Source organism: Penicillium taxi, assembly GCF_028828555.1.
Source record: "Penicillium taxi strain IBT 34144 chromosome Unknown utg000004l_segment0_segment0, whole genome shotgun sequence".
NCBI lineage: Eukaryota > Fungi > Ascomycota > Eurotiomycetes > Eurotiales > Aspergillaceae > Penicillium > Penicillium taxi.
In genome coordinates, this window is record NW_026643206.1 from 5,706,096 (window position 1) to 5,721,878 (window position 15,783).

Here is a 15,783-nt window from a genome sequence, read left to right on the forward strand (position 1 = left end):
GATCCTCGCCACCTGAGGGGAGATATGCGGAAAAGTCGGCTATCTAGGTACCTTTTTAATAGATCCTAGATTAGTCAACCCCTTTATGTCTTTTTTTCTCCATTCGACAATTTATTCCTATCTTATTTTTCCCGATAGATTATCACTACCAGCCAAGCATCAAATCAATTACTTCAAATCTCTATTGACCACCGCAAAGTCATTTATCGTATCATCTTCTACTTACGCACGAATTAAAGGAGAAACAAAACCATGAATATTTCTCTTTTTCTGGCGACAACCCATGATATCCCCGATCTCGTCCGGGTCCACACAGCGGCATTCAAAAAGGATCAATTCTCGAATTTCATGCTCTATGGTCGCGAAGCAAACGCGCATCAGAGCGTTATGCAAAAATCAGTCGAAATTTGGCTATCTGATCCGACATCAAAGCTAGTGAAAGCCGTAGCTGGTGATGGAACAATAGTCGGGTGGGCGTGCTGGTTGACTAAGGATAAAGACGATCAAGACAGAAGTAAGGCATTGCTGAAGCCAAGAAATCTTGATACGCCTAACAATGGAGAATCTTCCCTTATGAACCAGCCAGCGCGACCAAGAACCTCAGCTCAGCTTCTTAGTCGCCTGATGCGCAGCGATTGTATGAGATGGGAAGAAAACTTCATGAAATGCAGAAAGTACCTTGTGCTACAAGCATTAGCAACAAGTCCAAACTTCCAGTGTCGAGGAATAGGGTCTCAGCTCATCCAATGGGGCATCGATATAGCTGATGCAGAGAAGCTTCCATGTTGGGTTCACGCATCGCCCGCCGGTCAAAATCTGTATAAGAAGGCTGGATTCCAAGAAATTGGTAGCAGCGAGTATGACCTTGAAAGTATTTCTAGGGAAGGACGTTGGGGCCGCTATACATTTCGTTACATGCAGCGTTCAGCTTTTGATAACAGGTGATTTCGAGTGTTTTCTATCTTGAGATTTTCATACCAGTTTCAGCATGAATATTATACTATCTTTGTAACAGGCTGGTGCCTGCTTTAGCATTCATGCCTGTGCCACTCATGTCAGGAAATTGGGCGGAAGGAAATGTTAACGATTGATTGATTGGCTAATTACGTGGGAAATCCACAGAAACTAAATAGTCCAAATAACATGCAAACAAAGCAAACAGTAACCGTCTGACAACTCATGCTCGTCACGTGCCACCCGCACCCGCATCCCTTATATTGCCACATGTCCATAGCTAGTCTCTCTCTCTTCTCTTCAAGCTTAATAAAGACAGTTTGTCGGCATCACTAGTTCTGCATTCAAGATTAGTATTAGCCCTTCACAGAACTGGATAGAACCATAGAATACAAGGCAAGGATTCTGGATTCATAACTAGTTAACTATCATATGATACTAAATATATTATACAATCTAGTCAGACGATAACGCCCATTATCGTACGATAAAAATATCGTGTGCATCCCTATATGCGGGTTGTTTGGCCGAGGTATGAGCACTTGACGGATCTCTCGTCCAATACCTCTCACCTTCTCTCAAAGATGACCTCTCACTGTCGTTAAGACTGGAGCGGAGATAGGGTAATTGGATCTCATTGATTCAACATCTGGTATTCTATTGGTAATATCAACAAGTGGGGCGTTCAGCCTAACTGGAAAAGTACAATTGGGATAGAATAACACATCTTACCACTTTCGCAGCTGCACTTTACCATATGCAACCACCGCCAACCAGTTAGAGGACCAAGAGGAGTACTCATAGTACCGACACTCACATTCGTTGCGCCACGTCGATGGAGTTCGTTCCGAGACTGGGACACTTGGTCAGCGATTGAAAAAGCTAACGGAGACGGCTCGGTGCTGCCACAACACTTAAGTGACCTCCTATCTGAATATGGAAAGTCGAATCGTCTATCCTGATTGGACGGACGGTTCAAGGACTCCTATTGGATGCAGCTCTATTTAAGTGGGGCAGTGGAATTACTTCAGTTCAGAGAGCAGCAGTTAGAACAAACACTTCTTACCATCTTTGCAACTGCAGTTATTAGTACTACACGTTTAAAAGGAGTCAAATCTTACGACACCTCCCTGATACGACAGAGGATAGCCGACAATTCATCTCCAACGCCGCAAGCTTATCTTCCTTGCCGGTCACCCAGAGCGGAGCAAAATTTGGCATGATGACCCGCCACGGCCTTATTCGTGCACGCTGGTTGAACGACTTGAATAAACAGTAAAACCTATCCATGCAGGTGCCCAGGTATGAAAATATCATTTTATAGAACTACCGGGCATCAAGTCACACCACAACAAAGACAGTCGACTTTGATAATGTAATCTATTGTGAAGGGCTAATACTAATCTTGAATGCAGAACTAGTGATGCCGACAAACTGTCTTTATTAAGCTTGAAGAGAAGAGAGAGAGACTAGCTATGGACATGTGGCAATATAAGGGATGCGGGTGCGGGTGGCACGTGACGAGCATGAGTGGCACAGACATGAATGCTAAAGCAGGCACCAGCCTGTTACAGGCAGCGATGTGTCCTACGACGCCTGGTACGAGTGGTACCCCGATTACGCCTATGACTTTGACAATTTCGAAATATCTGCTGGCAACGTAATCAAGGTCACCATTGATGCCACTTCTAGCACTAGTGTTACTGCCATCATCGAGAATATCAGCACTAGAAACTCCGCGACCCACTCATTCTCTAATATAACTGACGGTTCTCTGTGTGAATACAATGCCGGGTGGATTATTGAAGACTTTGAGAGTGACAGCGAGCTTGTTGATTTCGCCAACTTTGGTACTATTACCTTTAGCGATGCTATAGCCAAGTCTGGCAACACATCCTATGGCCCTTCGACTGCTACCATCATGGATATCAAGCAGGCCGACACTGTTCTGACTTACAGCTCTATTACTGATGATAGTGTCACTATAACATACTATAAATCTAGCTGAACACAGTGAGATGCCTTCTAAAATTTCAAATTAAAGTTTTATGAATACATTCGATGCTTAGAGTGAAGCATCTTGAGTCTTCGCTTTTCACCTTAACATCAAACTTATTGTTTCGACATTTTGATGTGAAATTTTCGTTACATTATAGTGAGATCTCTTTACCTCGATGGATATAGCAGTTCGTAAGGTGTGTGTAGGTCTACTCTTTTATCTATATCTATTTTAAACATAAGTTATCTCAATATGATATCAAGTTTTGGTTTCATAGCACATACGACCACAGGGTGTGGAGAACAGGGCTTCCCGTCCGCTCAGCCGAACTTAAGCCTATTATTCTGCACAGTCAATAGTTAAAGCGCCCTTAGCACCTAAGCGGCACTCTAGGGTGAGTGTAGGTGATATGGGTGAGAAGTCTCAATACTGGGGTGACAGAGGTGAGAACGGGCGACAACTCTCACCCTTGGGGTGATAGGGGCCAACTCATTCTAAACATATGCCTGTCCCAAAAAAAAGACATAAATACAAGTCCCAAGGCTCTTCTCTTGCTCTTTCATGATTCTCTTTGATTTTCTTCGCCATTGAAAATATGTTCTCCGGAAAGAATAACCAGAAAGCACTCCAGGAGCGTATCGCACGTTGTCAAATGGAGGTCGACTACCAAGGAATAGTGGATTCTAGTGGGCAAATGAGAACGCAGTATGCGTACCAAAGAGTGTATGTGTATAGATTGTAGAATGGAGGAATCCCATTGTGGGATTCCAATGCTGACTAAAATAGACTAACTATAAATGGAATCGGGCCTTTGACACCTTTCCCATCTCTCCTGTTCAGTCTCATGAGCTCTAGCTCCTGACATACGTGACCATGCAGGTAGTAGAAGGGTCGATGGTCGACGAGTAGATCTTGCCAAGGCAAATCTACCACTCTACCTTCTACCTATCTACATGGGAGAAACCCAGGGATATATAAGGACACTCATTCATGTATCTAGTTCTTCGTCTTCAATCACACCATTGTTACTTGTGCCTACTATTGAGAATCCCGAAAGACTTGATTAACTTGATTATAACTTGACTACCACTACGACTTGACCAACACTGCGGTGTAGATCAACTCGGCGCCCTAAGGCACTGTTTCTTGATTCCTCTGCGGAGTACAGATCATTGAAGCGGTTGTGGAAGGAGGATTGCAGGATACTTGGGAAGTATAGCCCTGACCCCCTTTACCTAAGAGCGACCAGCTAGCGTGTGCGTAACAGGTGAGTGCCGTAAGTAAAAAACTGAGTGCCGGAAGTCGGTCTCATCGCTCCAGGTATCAAATTTATCAAAAAATACGGGGGCCTGGTGGGCCATCAATAGGCAGTGGGTTGGGCTGGGTAATGGCCTACGGGCCGGTAACCAGGGCTTTGGCTCATTTGGCACCAACTCGGAACCCCGAGCTTGATTTTAGCCACCATGGACTGGATGCTCTATATGCGAAAACTATATACCTATAAGTACTAATGGCAAAAATAGAGCGTAAGTCTTATTTTCATACTATTCTTGCTTGCCTCGAATGAAGAATGGTCTCCTTAATCATCTATGGTGCGACCGGCTATACTGGCCGGATGGCCAGTGAACACGCCAAGAGCATTGGTTTGGACTTCGCCCTGGCCGGCCGGTCAGAGCAGAATCTACAGGATCTAGCGTCTCGACTTGATGTCCCTTACTACGCGTTCGATCTAAGCGACCAAGAAATTGTTGATTCCATGTTGAAAGACACATCTGTCGTCCTCAACTGCGCCGGTCCATATGTTCGAACCGCCAAGACCCTTATGGAAGCATGCATACGGAACAGAACACAGTACCTCGACATCTCGGCGGAAATTGGAACCTACCAGCAAGCACAAGAGTACGATACTGCTGCACAGGAAGCTGGTATCATGCTCCTCCCCGGCTGCGGCGGCAGCGTTGCTATGCTGGGTTGTCTTGCCAGTCATGTTATCGGCCAAGTCGAAAATCCGAAGAGCATCGACATCGCTCTACATGTGACCGGATCAATGTCCAGGGGATCGGCTCTCAGCGCATCGAACATGACATCCGGATGTCTTCGACTGGTGGACGGAAACCTGGTTGAACAAGAAAATCCTCAAACCACGACTTTCAATTTCGGTGACGGCAAAGGCAACGTACCCTCATTCCCAGTAACGCTACCCGATCTCTTGACCATCTCAAAGTCATCTGGTCTCATTAATATTGGAACCTTTGTTCATGCCTCGAGCGACAGTTTTCCGACCGGGGACCTTGACCAGCTTCCTGATGGCCCGACGGCCGAACAGAGGGATGCAGCACCGTATCACGCGGCGGCTGTTGTGACTTCAGAAGAAGGATTCTCGTACAGAGCGGTGCTGCATACTGTCAACGGGTATTCCTTCACCGGCTTGGCCTCGGTGGAGGCCGCAAGACGAGTTTTGGAAAAGGAGGCGAAACCCGGATTTCAGACCCCGGTGCTTGTTTTTGGAAAGGATTTCATCCGGGCGATACCGAATACAGAGATCATTGAAGATTAGCGAAGGTAATTCCGAAGGGAGTTGGTGTGTCCAATCGCGGCTCACACGTAGAGTTATTTGAGAGTGGGGGGTTCTTTTTGCCTTGACTGTGAACAAATTTATTTTCTCTCTGATATTTACTGGATACTTCGTTTTATCTTCCCGCGTTTGCTGTGGCTGTAAATAAATCATAGATGGAATGCTGCATTCATGGTCAAAGGTCTCGAGCGACGTGCAACCTGACTTCCCAAGGCTCGAACCTTTACGTATAGTATATCGTATCGATTTTCTTAGTGATGATGAATGAAAATTGAGGAAACAAGTTTTCAATGTCTCAGATTGCCTCTATTTTTCGATTGTTCCACTCTCTGACAGAACTTTCATGCTGTAAATTGAGCTAGATAGTCCAGCTTTCCTAAGTCCACCCCCTTCGATCTCAGTATAGCATATGCTGTCACCAGATGGAAATAGAAGTTTGGGATCGAGAATCGCACAGAATATTCTTCTAAAGTATATTGAAAAGTTTCCATGCCAATCGGGGCGGCAAAGGTCTTGCCCTCTCTACTGGCACACATGTCTGCATCGACAGCTTCAAGCTCGATAAGATATCTCTCAATGCGGCTGTAAAGCTCCTTCCAAGTCTTATCTGGCGGATATTGAGGTGGAGGTTCCATAGAGAATGCCCGAGCAAGGGCCTTTCCGACATTGTTTGTGGCCGTCACAACTTGGAAGGCCAGAGGCTGCATATCTTCAGCGATCCGAGCGTTGAGGAGTTCATTGAGAGGTATGTTGTTCTCTTTCGCATGTTCCTCGGCTTTTTTCAGAAGATAATAGAGAGTACCAAGGCCTCGAATAAAAGTGGCGAGTGTGTAGTTGTAAAAGGGTGATGCCATCTTGATATGATTGTGGTTTAGTCTGATCGATTTCGCAGGTTGAAAACATGGAATTCGGAGCGAAGAGAGATCTTTTATACTGGTACGTCTCTGCAGAGTTGATAATATCCCTCTCTTACAATTTATTGCTTGGATACCGTAGGGGAACTCCGAAGAACCTGCATTTGGCTTCAGCGAGCGTTCTCCCGGAGCTCCGAGTTCCGGTTGATGTTGGATTCATCTAGACTATAGAATGATTTGTAAAAACCGAACTTGAGTTGCAACTAGCTCATACAATATTCAGGTTGATTTGTCACACGAAGGACCGCCCGCGGGCCCCTGGGAGAATGGGCTCTGTTGGGACGAGAATCAAGATTTATACATGGGCATCCCCAGGAATTCCAAGCTGATACTCATTTTCTTTAGATCAACATCTGGGCCAACCTTCACAATTCAAGATGTCAAATCATCCTGTTCCTAACCGTACCCCAGCCATGGGAGTTACATCTGATCACGAGCTCATTCGGAATACCATCGCTGGTGTCGCTATAACATTCGATACCAAAAAGTTTGAAGACCTATGCACATTCTTCACCGAAGATTGTGCTGCCGACTATACAGGCTCACTCGGTCTGATGAAAGGGCCAAACGCCGTCATCCAGGGCCTGAAGAATGCAATCGGGCATATCAACACTTTCCATGGCCTGACAACCCAGACTATACAGCTCACTGGCGAAGATACAGCTGAGGCTACGACCTACTGTGCCGCTGGGCATTTTCTAGGCGAGAAGTCATTCCTCGCGGAAGCGAAGTATTGTGATAAGCTCGTGAGAATTACGGATGAAGACGGTGTCAAGTGGAAGATTTCGTATCGCTTGACCACCATGATGGGGGTTCCGCGAGGCGATGTCTCGATGTTTAGCATCGATTTGAATGATTGGGCTGAGACATTGAAGGCTTAAGTGCCGACTACAAGTCAAGGATGGATGAATGCGAGTTCTGATTCTTCCGTTTGCAAGATATAGGTCTGCATTGCTTGTTACGGGAAAGAATGATCTTATGGGGTTGAAAATACAAGCTATGAGCTCTAGGGATTCCAAAGTCCCTTATCATTGTGAGGTTTTTGAATTGTCAGACCCCGGGCGGATAGTTGAATTTACAGTGCTGCACTCTGGTATCAATGTGTTGTGAGAATAATAGGTCAAGAATGAAAGACCACAATCAGAGCTTGTCAAGCAGAACTCATGGGAAATTTTCACGCTCTTCGTATGAACCACGGGACACTCATTAAACCGCCACTTTGTAGCTAGGAGGGTTGAACTCAGTAGCATTAACTGTACATATATCAGCTGATGACGTGTAGACCTGAAAGATGAGAAGTACATACGGATCGAAGCCATGATGAACCCGAATTCATCTGCCTCTCCCAGCCATTTTTCCGCCCTGGGACTCAAAACAGCACCCGGCTTGATATGCCCAAATTCAGCTTGGAGATAAATTTGGCCATTCCATCGCGCAAGCCAGTGTATGTATTTGCTGTTCCATTCTTGCTCTGTGTGAGCCTGCCAAAGAGCCTTTGGCGCTGGTGCCGGCATGAAGCCCAGCTCTGAACAATCAAAACACGGAACCTTGTGCAGGACGGAATATGCCCAGTGAAGTAAGTATAAGGCGAGTATTGCGCGTCGTTTAGCTGTGACATGTATCCAAGCATCCCACGACGGCCTTGTCTGTGCCCGCTCCTCTGGCAGGAAAAGATCACCACGAACGACATGCCAGACGAAAATCTCAACTTTTCGAAATATCGCATCTTCGCTCATGCAGTCACTGGGAGAGGTTTTGAAGGGCGCAAGTAAAATAATAGTGTACATCACTACTGCCTGTAAGGTCGCTAGAAGCGTTGCTTCATCTAGCTCGTCGGACTGGATTTTGTGTTTCAGTCAAGTATCGAAAGATCGTTCGCTAATAGCACTCACGTTGTTCATGGCCAGATCAAGCTCCCGGCGTATCGTATCACGGACGATTGTTTCGGCACCAGGACATTGCCCATGCCACATTTTGACCAAAGTTATGCACGTTGCTAGTGGTCGGGGGAGATCAGTCTGCGAAGCAAGGTGGGTAGGGTGAAAGATAGGCGGGATCTGAAAACCATCGGCCAGCATCTGAGGCCATGTTCGACAAACTCGGAAGATGAGCTCCATGCTATGATTTACCAACGCAGCTGAATTTGTTCCAGAATCTCTGTCAATCTGTTGATTTGATCGGGAAAACGCTATCTCAGAAGAGGCGAATTCAACAGAATCACTGAGAGGGAGAATCTCCCGGCCTGTCCCATTCCGAGCTTGCAGCACAAGTTCAGATGGCTGTATTGGAGTCCAGGGTTCTAAATCGCCAAAAAAGGGCTCGAAAAGAGTCGAGTCGAATCTCGCGGAAAGATTCTGTGGTTGGAAACTTGACAAGGTATCAAGGTCGAACTCCAAGGGGGCACTCGCAATTCCGGGCGACACAGGCTGCTCGGACTGCTCTCCACCAGAGCTCGTGTATACGCACGCGATTTGGCGCAGAGAGCACCCTGCACAAGTGGGGCGTTTGAGAGTGCATCTTGTCTTGTTCGCGATGCATTGGTTGCAGGATTTGCGCCGCTGTGATGGATTCTTGTTGCAATTGTTCCGCGTATGGCGAATGAGCGATGATCCTGTATATTTATTAGCTGGTGTTTTCGTACAGTGCAATTCCGAAGCACGATCAATCCGGAGACTTACGATGATTAAACTGTAGACCACATAGCAGACATTCTGACTTTTTCTCACTAGAGTCAGCTTTCATTCTGCATCAGTCTTCGAGTCTCCCTTGATGTAGACAGGTTGTTGCGCCCAGCTTGAGGTATCCTGCTGCGATAGATATAAGTCATGCCGTTCACATATGCACTTTTAGCTCGGAATTCCGAGCTGCTTATTCAGCGCTAACCGGCGATTTGGCGGGGCAAAAAAAGTGTCAGTTTTATATTTACATCGATCAGTGTCTTATTGATGATTACACGTTAAAGCCTGGAACCCGAATAGTTCATTCGTACTACTTCCAAGGTTGCCATAGTAGATATATATTTCCAAGGTGGTAGCGCTTTTGTGTAGAACATCTCTTCTGAAGGCATGACATCCGCGTTAGTTGGAAATTTGCCTGGAGGTCAGGTCCACGGGTGAGATCAACAATAACACTTGCATAGTCGCAGAAAATCAAGCAGACTTATGGATTGCATCAAGTCGCAGATACTGCGAGATAAGTTCTTTCATAGTATCTTCAAACGAAACAAATTTCCAATCGAAAACCTTTTCGGTGTCCTCGGCCTGAAGTCTCCATTTGATACTTTGCAAAGATCCCTCCATTGGTAACTGCCCGCTTGCAACCTCTGTCGGAAAGAACTTTCGACAGATATCTTGAACGTCTCTGTCCCAAACAACTCCATCAGGCGTATCTGATGACAAGATATACTCGGAATTTCCTGGAACCAGATCTCTGTTCACCGCGTCCACGTGCGCTTTTGCAACATCGGCAACATGCACAGGAGTCCCAACATAAGGGAAAGATGAATTGAGAGAGGAGTCCAGCGCAGCGGCCAGAACATTTGATCTTGCGCCCTGTCGAAGACCGTCGGATGTCGCCGTGGGGTCGAAGTCGAGGCGAGTGTCGGGACCAATTACCACCGATGGCAGGAGGTTTACAAAGTCAAAGCTTGGCTCAACTTTACAAATAAATTCACTTGCTTTGATCCGAGCGATGCCTTTCGAGGCCCAGTAGGCTTCCATTGCGTTCTCATAAGGCCCGTCGAGCTCGTTGTTGACATCATTGACTGGAAATGGGCTTAGCGTATGCCTCCGAAGTAAATGCGAGTCAACTCTTACCAGTGTAAAGTCTTTCGCTATCTGGATTCATATTCCATCCGAACGGAATGAGTGTCACGCCTGCGGTACTCATTAGTGTCTTATTTTGATGCAATTTCAAAGGCTTTCTCACAGGAAGAGGTCAGCACCACGCGACGGATGGAGGGCGTACGACTGGCCGCGTCCAGGACGGTCGTGACCATATCGACAGCCGGCTTGACAATCTCTTCAACAAATCTCGTAGTCTAGTCAAAAAGCGTCAGCACGTAAGGCTCAACAGTGGTAGATGGCAGAGTACCGAAAATGCTAACGGTGATGCAAGATGAAGTATAGTTGTGATATCTTCCAATTGTTTCAAGAATGCATCTTTTTCCAAAAAATCCGGGATTGTAACAACATCGAGTCTACCTTGATCAAGGTAGCCTGCAATGATGGGGTTCTTTTTCAAGTCTATTAACGATGATTGTTTTCGAGTCACTGCGCGAACGCGATACCCTTTCTCGAGAGCAAAAACAAGTGTCTGGTAGCCGATGTACCCAGTCACGCCTGTGATCTAATGCCTATGTATTAGAAGCATAAATCGAGTGTGTAGTTGTCGGGCTTGATTTTTGCTCACCAAAAGATGCTCTTTGTTGATTTGATTCGCCATGCTAGCTGCGTATGACCTTTTTGTTAGACACGGGGGGGAAAGAAAGATTAAGATTGTCGAGTTTGGAGATGTCGAAGTAAATAAGCGCTATCAAAACTCGGAGTTCCGAGCTATAGATCTCAAGGATCCACCGTACCAATTCAAAGACACTTCGGTCTGACAGCAAGTAGTATCATCTGACACCCCAAAGATGGAATATAAATGCTCATGTTGAAACCAATGGAAACGTGGCAACCTTTGCGGGGTCTTGACGGGATCGCCTGGTCCTCCAGGGCTGGCCTGGTGTCAAGTCGACTGGTTCAGACTGGCCAATCATTCAAATGCCACAAATGAATGAAACTGAATTACTAAACTAGGGATGAAGTTCGCCTAAAATAGTGATACATAGTGGGTAATGCAAACCCTACAAACCAGGCCAAATCAGGCTAACTAGGCCCAATCGAGCCTAAACCACCACCCATTTGACACCTGGTGGTCATCACGTGATTGGAGGACAGACTCTCAGGCCACGTCTAGTTCACGGCGGTCATATCTGACGGGATTGTGGGACAGCGAGGATCTCGAGATTGCAGACCCGAGCTGAAAGGGGTGACCAATCTTTATCCAAGGAAAAGAAAAAGAAAAAGGGGAGAGGGAGCGCGACCTCGGGAGCTATTCCAAGGTCTCGAGTCACCTGACCGGGCTGTAGGTAACAATGCCTCCATGGATGTAACATCGCCCACAATACTGGTTGTTTCTGATGCCATTTCTCTAGATTTTGTGTTCGCACATCTCTATACATAGTTCGGAAGTGCAGCCTATCAGGACCCCAAGTCACGGGACCTCGGTGATCTCGACAAATCACATGTCAAGAACAGTGAAATCGAAGCCAATCAGGGGATTTCTCAACAAGGTGCAAACCTTGGAAAGTCTGCATTATTGCGGAGCGAAGCGGAGCAACTAATTGTGACTAAGCACTCACCTACACACAGGAGGGTGTAGGTGAGCCAATGCCTAAACCCAAACCAATGCCTAAACCCAAACCAATGCCTAAACCCAAAAAACTCAATCTTCAATTTTTAACCTCATTTTTCACCACCAATACAATGCCGATTTCCTCCTCCTCCGAAGAGATCCTTCTCTCAAATGCCCTCTCAGCCTATAAACTCGGCCAATTCAAAAGTATTCAGGCCGTAGCCTCTCATTTTAGCGTTTCAGAGCATAAACTGAGGAACCGTAAAGCCGGCACGCCTACTAAAAATGGCCGTACGGCCACCAACAAAGTCCTAAATCAGCTACAAGAAGCGTCTCTTATTCGCTAGATCGAATTGCTTAATTCAGTTTATACACCACCGACCCCTTTAGACATTGAGGGTGCTGCAAATCGAATTTTACGGCACTGCGGTTCCGACCGGGAAGTCAGCAAAATGTATGGCTACCAATTTATTCAACGTCTACCACCGCATATTACTCTCCGTACATAAAAGCCTATTGAAAAAGCGAGAATCGAAGCTGAATTACACGGTGAATTAATTCATTGGTACGAAGTCTTCGGTCAATTTCTTCGAAAAAACAAAATCCAGGCCCACGAACTATACAATTGGGACGAAACTGGCTTCCAGTTAGGCATTGGATCCCCGGAAAAAGTAGCTTCTACCCGTCAACAAGAGACTATTGGGACCGGTGGAATTGGCCAAAATATCACTGGTATCGAATGTATTTCGGCCGACGGTTGGGCTATGCATCCTTGGTTTTTGATCCGTGGTTCCGAACAAATGGAAGACTGGTATAACGGCGATAATGATCCTTCTAATTACCGGATCATTAAACCAACATCCAAAGGCTGGACAGATGATGAGACTGCAAATCAATGGCTACATGATTTCCATTATGCTACCCGAAAACGCCATCCAAAACACAGACCAAGGGTCTTGTTAATGGATAACCACGGTTCTCATGCAACCCCGGAGTTCAAGTATATTTGCCAATCTTACAACATCATACCTTGGTGGTTTATACCAAAAATGACACATCGATACCAGCCTCTTGACAATAAAGCATTCTCAGTTCTAAAACAGAAACTCCGAAAAAAGAACAATGAGATTGTACGATAGGGTGGAGATGTTGACGATAAACGGCATTTTCTTCGGATGATTAAACAAGTTCGCAAAGATGCTTTCAAATAGACATGTTCATTGGGTATGGGTCAGAAATTTTACCCAAAACCCATATGGGTTGGGTATGGGTTTGAAGTAAAACCCACACCCAGCCCATAAACCCATCTTTTTGCCAATACTTTTATTTCACGTGATATTTGTCACCTAGTTAGTACTAGATTGAGGCAAAAATTAGGCACTAAGGCACTAATTACCCTAATTTAGTTTAGGTTGAGGCGAAAATCAGGCATTAAGGCATCAAAAATACCCATATAGGACCCATACCCAACCCATGCACATGTCTACCATCAAGCTCAGCTAACACAGTAAATAGCTCCATCCCACTATTATTTGTGCCATAAGTAGAATCTATGGCTAATTGAGGCTGTGAGTTAACCTGTTCAGCCCAATTAAGACGTGGTTTAATAGTCTCCGGGAGGTAGAAGGCTAAAGTATATCGATGTCAGTGAATATATAAACTAATATACTAATACTAATACCAATACCAAAGCTAATACTAAGCTAGTAGCTAAGCTAGTGGCTGAAAAGAATATTGCTCTTACCTAATGCTGTAACGGGTTGATACCCGATGAAATGCTCACTCTCTGGAGAGACTGCGCTCCTGGCATCTGTGCGGAGCCGAACGAGCTATAAGAACACCCGGTCCCCAGGACCCATTTCCCCCCCTTAGTTAATTCTTCTTGTTTACCAATCGGATCTTTACAGCGTACAAATTCCTGCATTCATCCCGTAACAAATGCTGATAAGTTGCCTGCTTTAAAGATCTCTTGGTGGGCCTGATACCTTCCATTCTGGAAATCTGCCTCATTTAGAAGCATTTGAGCTGAGGTAAGAGGATCATCATGGCGTCGCCAGTTCTTTGAGTTTGCCTTATGCCAGATATAATAGACCTGGTGCCTTGACACTTCCTTTCCTTTAGGATGCTCCCTAACCTGGCGGGAAATCTCTGCAGGAGCATGGGTCAAGACAAGGGAGTCAATAAGATCGTGTATGACTTGCGGAACTTGAAGATCTTTATAAGGCGGGTGCCAGTGATGTTGAATAGAAAGACGGAGGGTCCGATCAAGTAAGGATGGCTGTATAATAAGCTTACTTCCACAAGGAAATCGCTCTATACGGCGGCCATCTCTCTGTTTTTCAACTTCTACCTTAGATTGATAGCTTCGGGTATGCGCTTCATCCTGAGAGCAATGATTGTCGGAACATGGATATTGCAATCATGCAATACCATAAACCCGGAACGGAACAAACAGACCCCCGAGTCACGGGGGAACAACTATATTAGGAACTCAAGTAGCTACATGAATCGAACACATTTCACACCACTTTGCACAACGTATATACTAAGAATCTAGGACGAACCATACCCTTTTCCAGTGTATATAGTGCAACGTGTGAACCCTGTCCTTTCAACGTAGTTGATCGACAATGATATCTATACCGATGATATTGGGAATCAGTTGAGGTATGGCGGAATCGGAATCCACCTTCCTGCCAGATCAAATCTGAAAGACTATGCATTGCTATTCCCATCTCCTCTTTATCAAACTCAGAGCCAAATTTGATAGGCAAAGCATCAAGATCAAATTCAAAGTCATGATTAAGAGGCTGAGGCTGGGAGAGAAGCATAGTAAATTCATCCCAATCATCGCGCTGAAGAGAACGCTTCTTCGTATGACGATTACAAAGGCTTTTTCGCTTCCCTTGCTTATTAAGATCAAAATCCTCGGTCGGACGGGGATTACGGCATTTCGAGCAAAAAAAAGGTAGTGGTATCCATGGTGCAGGGTAATTTTTAATGACGCGTGTATAGATAGGGATGAACACCTAGACGCGATTGTAAACATTTACGCCAAGACGCTAAGCCTGATAAAAATATCACGTGTGCGACATTTTTCAGGAGCCCAGTACCCCCCATCGCGACCTGTACTCCGAGTTCACTAAATAACCCACCCTCATTATCTATAGAGCAAAAGGATAAAGAACAAAAACAAAAACATACAACAGTCAGGATTCGCATGTGGTCACCCACCATACTACTAACTGACCGGCGTGTGGCTTAAGTACGGCTGAGCGGACGGGAAGCCCTGTTCTCCACACCCTATGGTCGTATGTGCTGAAATTATTACAAAAGTGATTTATGACTTTAAGTGGACTGGCAGCCCGCATTGTTTTATTGGTTCGACACTATCTTCCTCCCAGAATTCGGATCGATGTAAGGGTGTCTAGCGGATAAAGGATAGATAAGATGAAGCCAAGGCCAATTGTATTCAAGACTGATTCCTTAGGAATCAGTCATAGATCCGAAGGAGATGTGAGTTTTTAAGTGGTTACGATTACAAATTTCCCGCACTGTGGGAACACCATGACAATCGACTCGAGCCAGAGCAGGATCAACCACAAAATCACCGACCAAGCCGATTTAGATAAGAGCACGCTTTGAAAATATCACTTTAATTTGTTGTAGGAGGTCATCGCTCCTAGCTTTCTCGAATTCATAGCATGGACATTGATGTTTTGCTAGCATGATGGCTGAGCTGTGAAGGGCTAAAGCTAATCTTGAATTCAGAACTAGCTAGGCACATGCTGTGTACAAAATCCTTGAAGAAACGTAAACAATTCGTTGTGGAATCGTGAGGTATCTGTGTCATGTGCACAGATACACTTCTAATGCTTATAGCCATCTCACGTTAGGCATGCCGGAGGATACTCGGCAGATCCATCGCGTTCATCGGCTTCGTC

At 45.5% G+C, this 15,783-nt stretch overlaps 7 protein-coding genes across 7 annotated transcripts; 4 read left to right on the plus strand and 3 right to left on the minus strand.

Moving 5' to 3' along the window:
• Positions 1–252: 252 nt before the first annotated feature.
• Positions 253–945, plus strand: N7495_007008 (GNAT family N-acetyltransferase; the record flags this gene model as incomplete). The annotated part of the gene is made up of 1 exon (XM_057209659.1): positions 253–945. One exon carries the CDS (start codon positions 253–255, stop codon positions 943–945), a length of 693 nt encoding a protein of 230 aa, XP_057063433.1.
• A 1,297-nt stretch (positions 946–2,242) lies between these two features.
• Positions 2,243–2,962, plus strand: N7495_007009 (A4/G1 family peptidase; the record flags this gene model as incomplete). Its single annotated transcript, XM_057209660.1, has 2 exons — positions 2,243–2,248; positions 2,624–2,962. The coding sequence occupies 2 exons, from the start codon at positions 2,243–2,245 to the stop codon at positions 2,960–2,962; spliced, it is 345 nt and encodes a 114-aa protein (XP_057063434.1).
• Positions 2,963–4,523: 1,561 nt separating this feature from the next.
• Positions 4,524–5,510, plus strand: N7495_007010 (saccharopine dehydrogenase family protein; the record flags this gene model as incomplete). Its single annotated transcript, XM_057209661.1, has 1 exon — positions 4,524–5,510. The coding sequence occupies one exon, from the start codon at positions 4,524–4,526 to the stop codon at positions 5,508–5,510; it is 987 nt and encodes a 328-aa protein (XP_057063435.1).
• A 359-nt stretch (positions 5,511–5,869) lies between these two features.
• N7495_007011 (DUF1993 domain-containing protein) lies at positions 5,870–6,382 on the minus strand (the record flags this gene model as incomplete). The annotated part of the gene is made up of 1 exon (XM_057209662.1): positions 5,870–6,382. One exon carries the CDS (start codon positions 6,380–6,382, stop codon positions 5,870–5,872), a length of 513 nt encoding a protein of 170 aa, XP_057063436.1.
• A 437-nt stretch (positions 6,383–6,819) lies between these two features.
• N7495_007012 (nuclear transport factor 2 family protein) lies at positions 6,820–7,323 on the plus strand (the record flags this gene model as incomplete). Its single annotated transcript, XM_057209663.1, has 1 exon — positions 6,820–7,323. The coding sequence occupies one exon, from the start codon at positions 6,820–6,822 to the stop codon at positions 7,321–7,323; it is 504 nt and encodes a 167-aa protein (XP_057063437.1).
• A 325-nt stretch (positions 7,324–7,648) lies between these two features.
• N7495_007013 (Zn(II)2Cys6 transcription factor domain-containing protein) lies at positions 7,649–9,184 on the minus strand (the record flags this gene model as incomplete). The annotated part of the gene is made up of 4 exons (XM_057209664.1): positions 7,649–7,695; positions 7,749–8,280; positions 8,335–9,053; positions 9,121–9,184. 4 exons carry the CDS (start codon positions 9,182–9,184, stop codon positions 7,649–7,651), a joined length of 1,362 nt encoding a protein of 453 aa, XP_057063438.1.
• A 407-nt stretch (positions 9,185–9,591) lies between these two features.
• On the minus strand, positions 9,592–10,885 carry N7495_007014 (NAD(P)-binding protein; the record flags this gene model as incomplete). The annotated part of the gene is made up of 5 exons (XM_057209665.1): positions 9,592–10,205; positions 10,258–10,317; positions 10,370–10,481; positions 10,535–10,789; positions 10,853–10,885. 5 exons carry the CDS (start codon positions 10,883–10,885, stop codon positions 9,592–9,594), a joined length of 1,074 nt encoding a protein of 357 aa, XP_057063439.1.
• Positions 10,886–15,783: the final 4,898 nt, after the last annotated feature.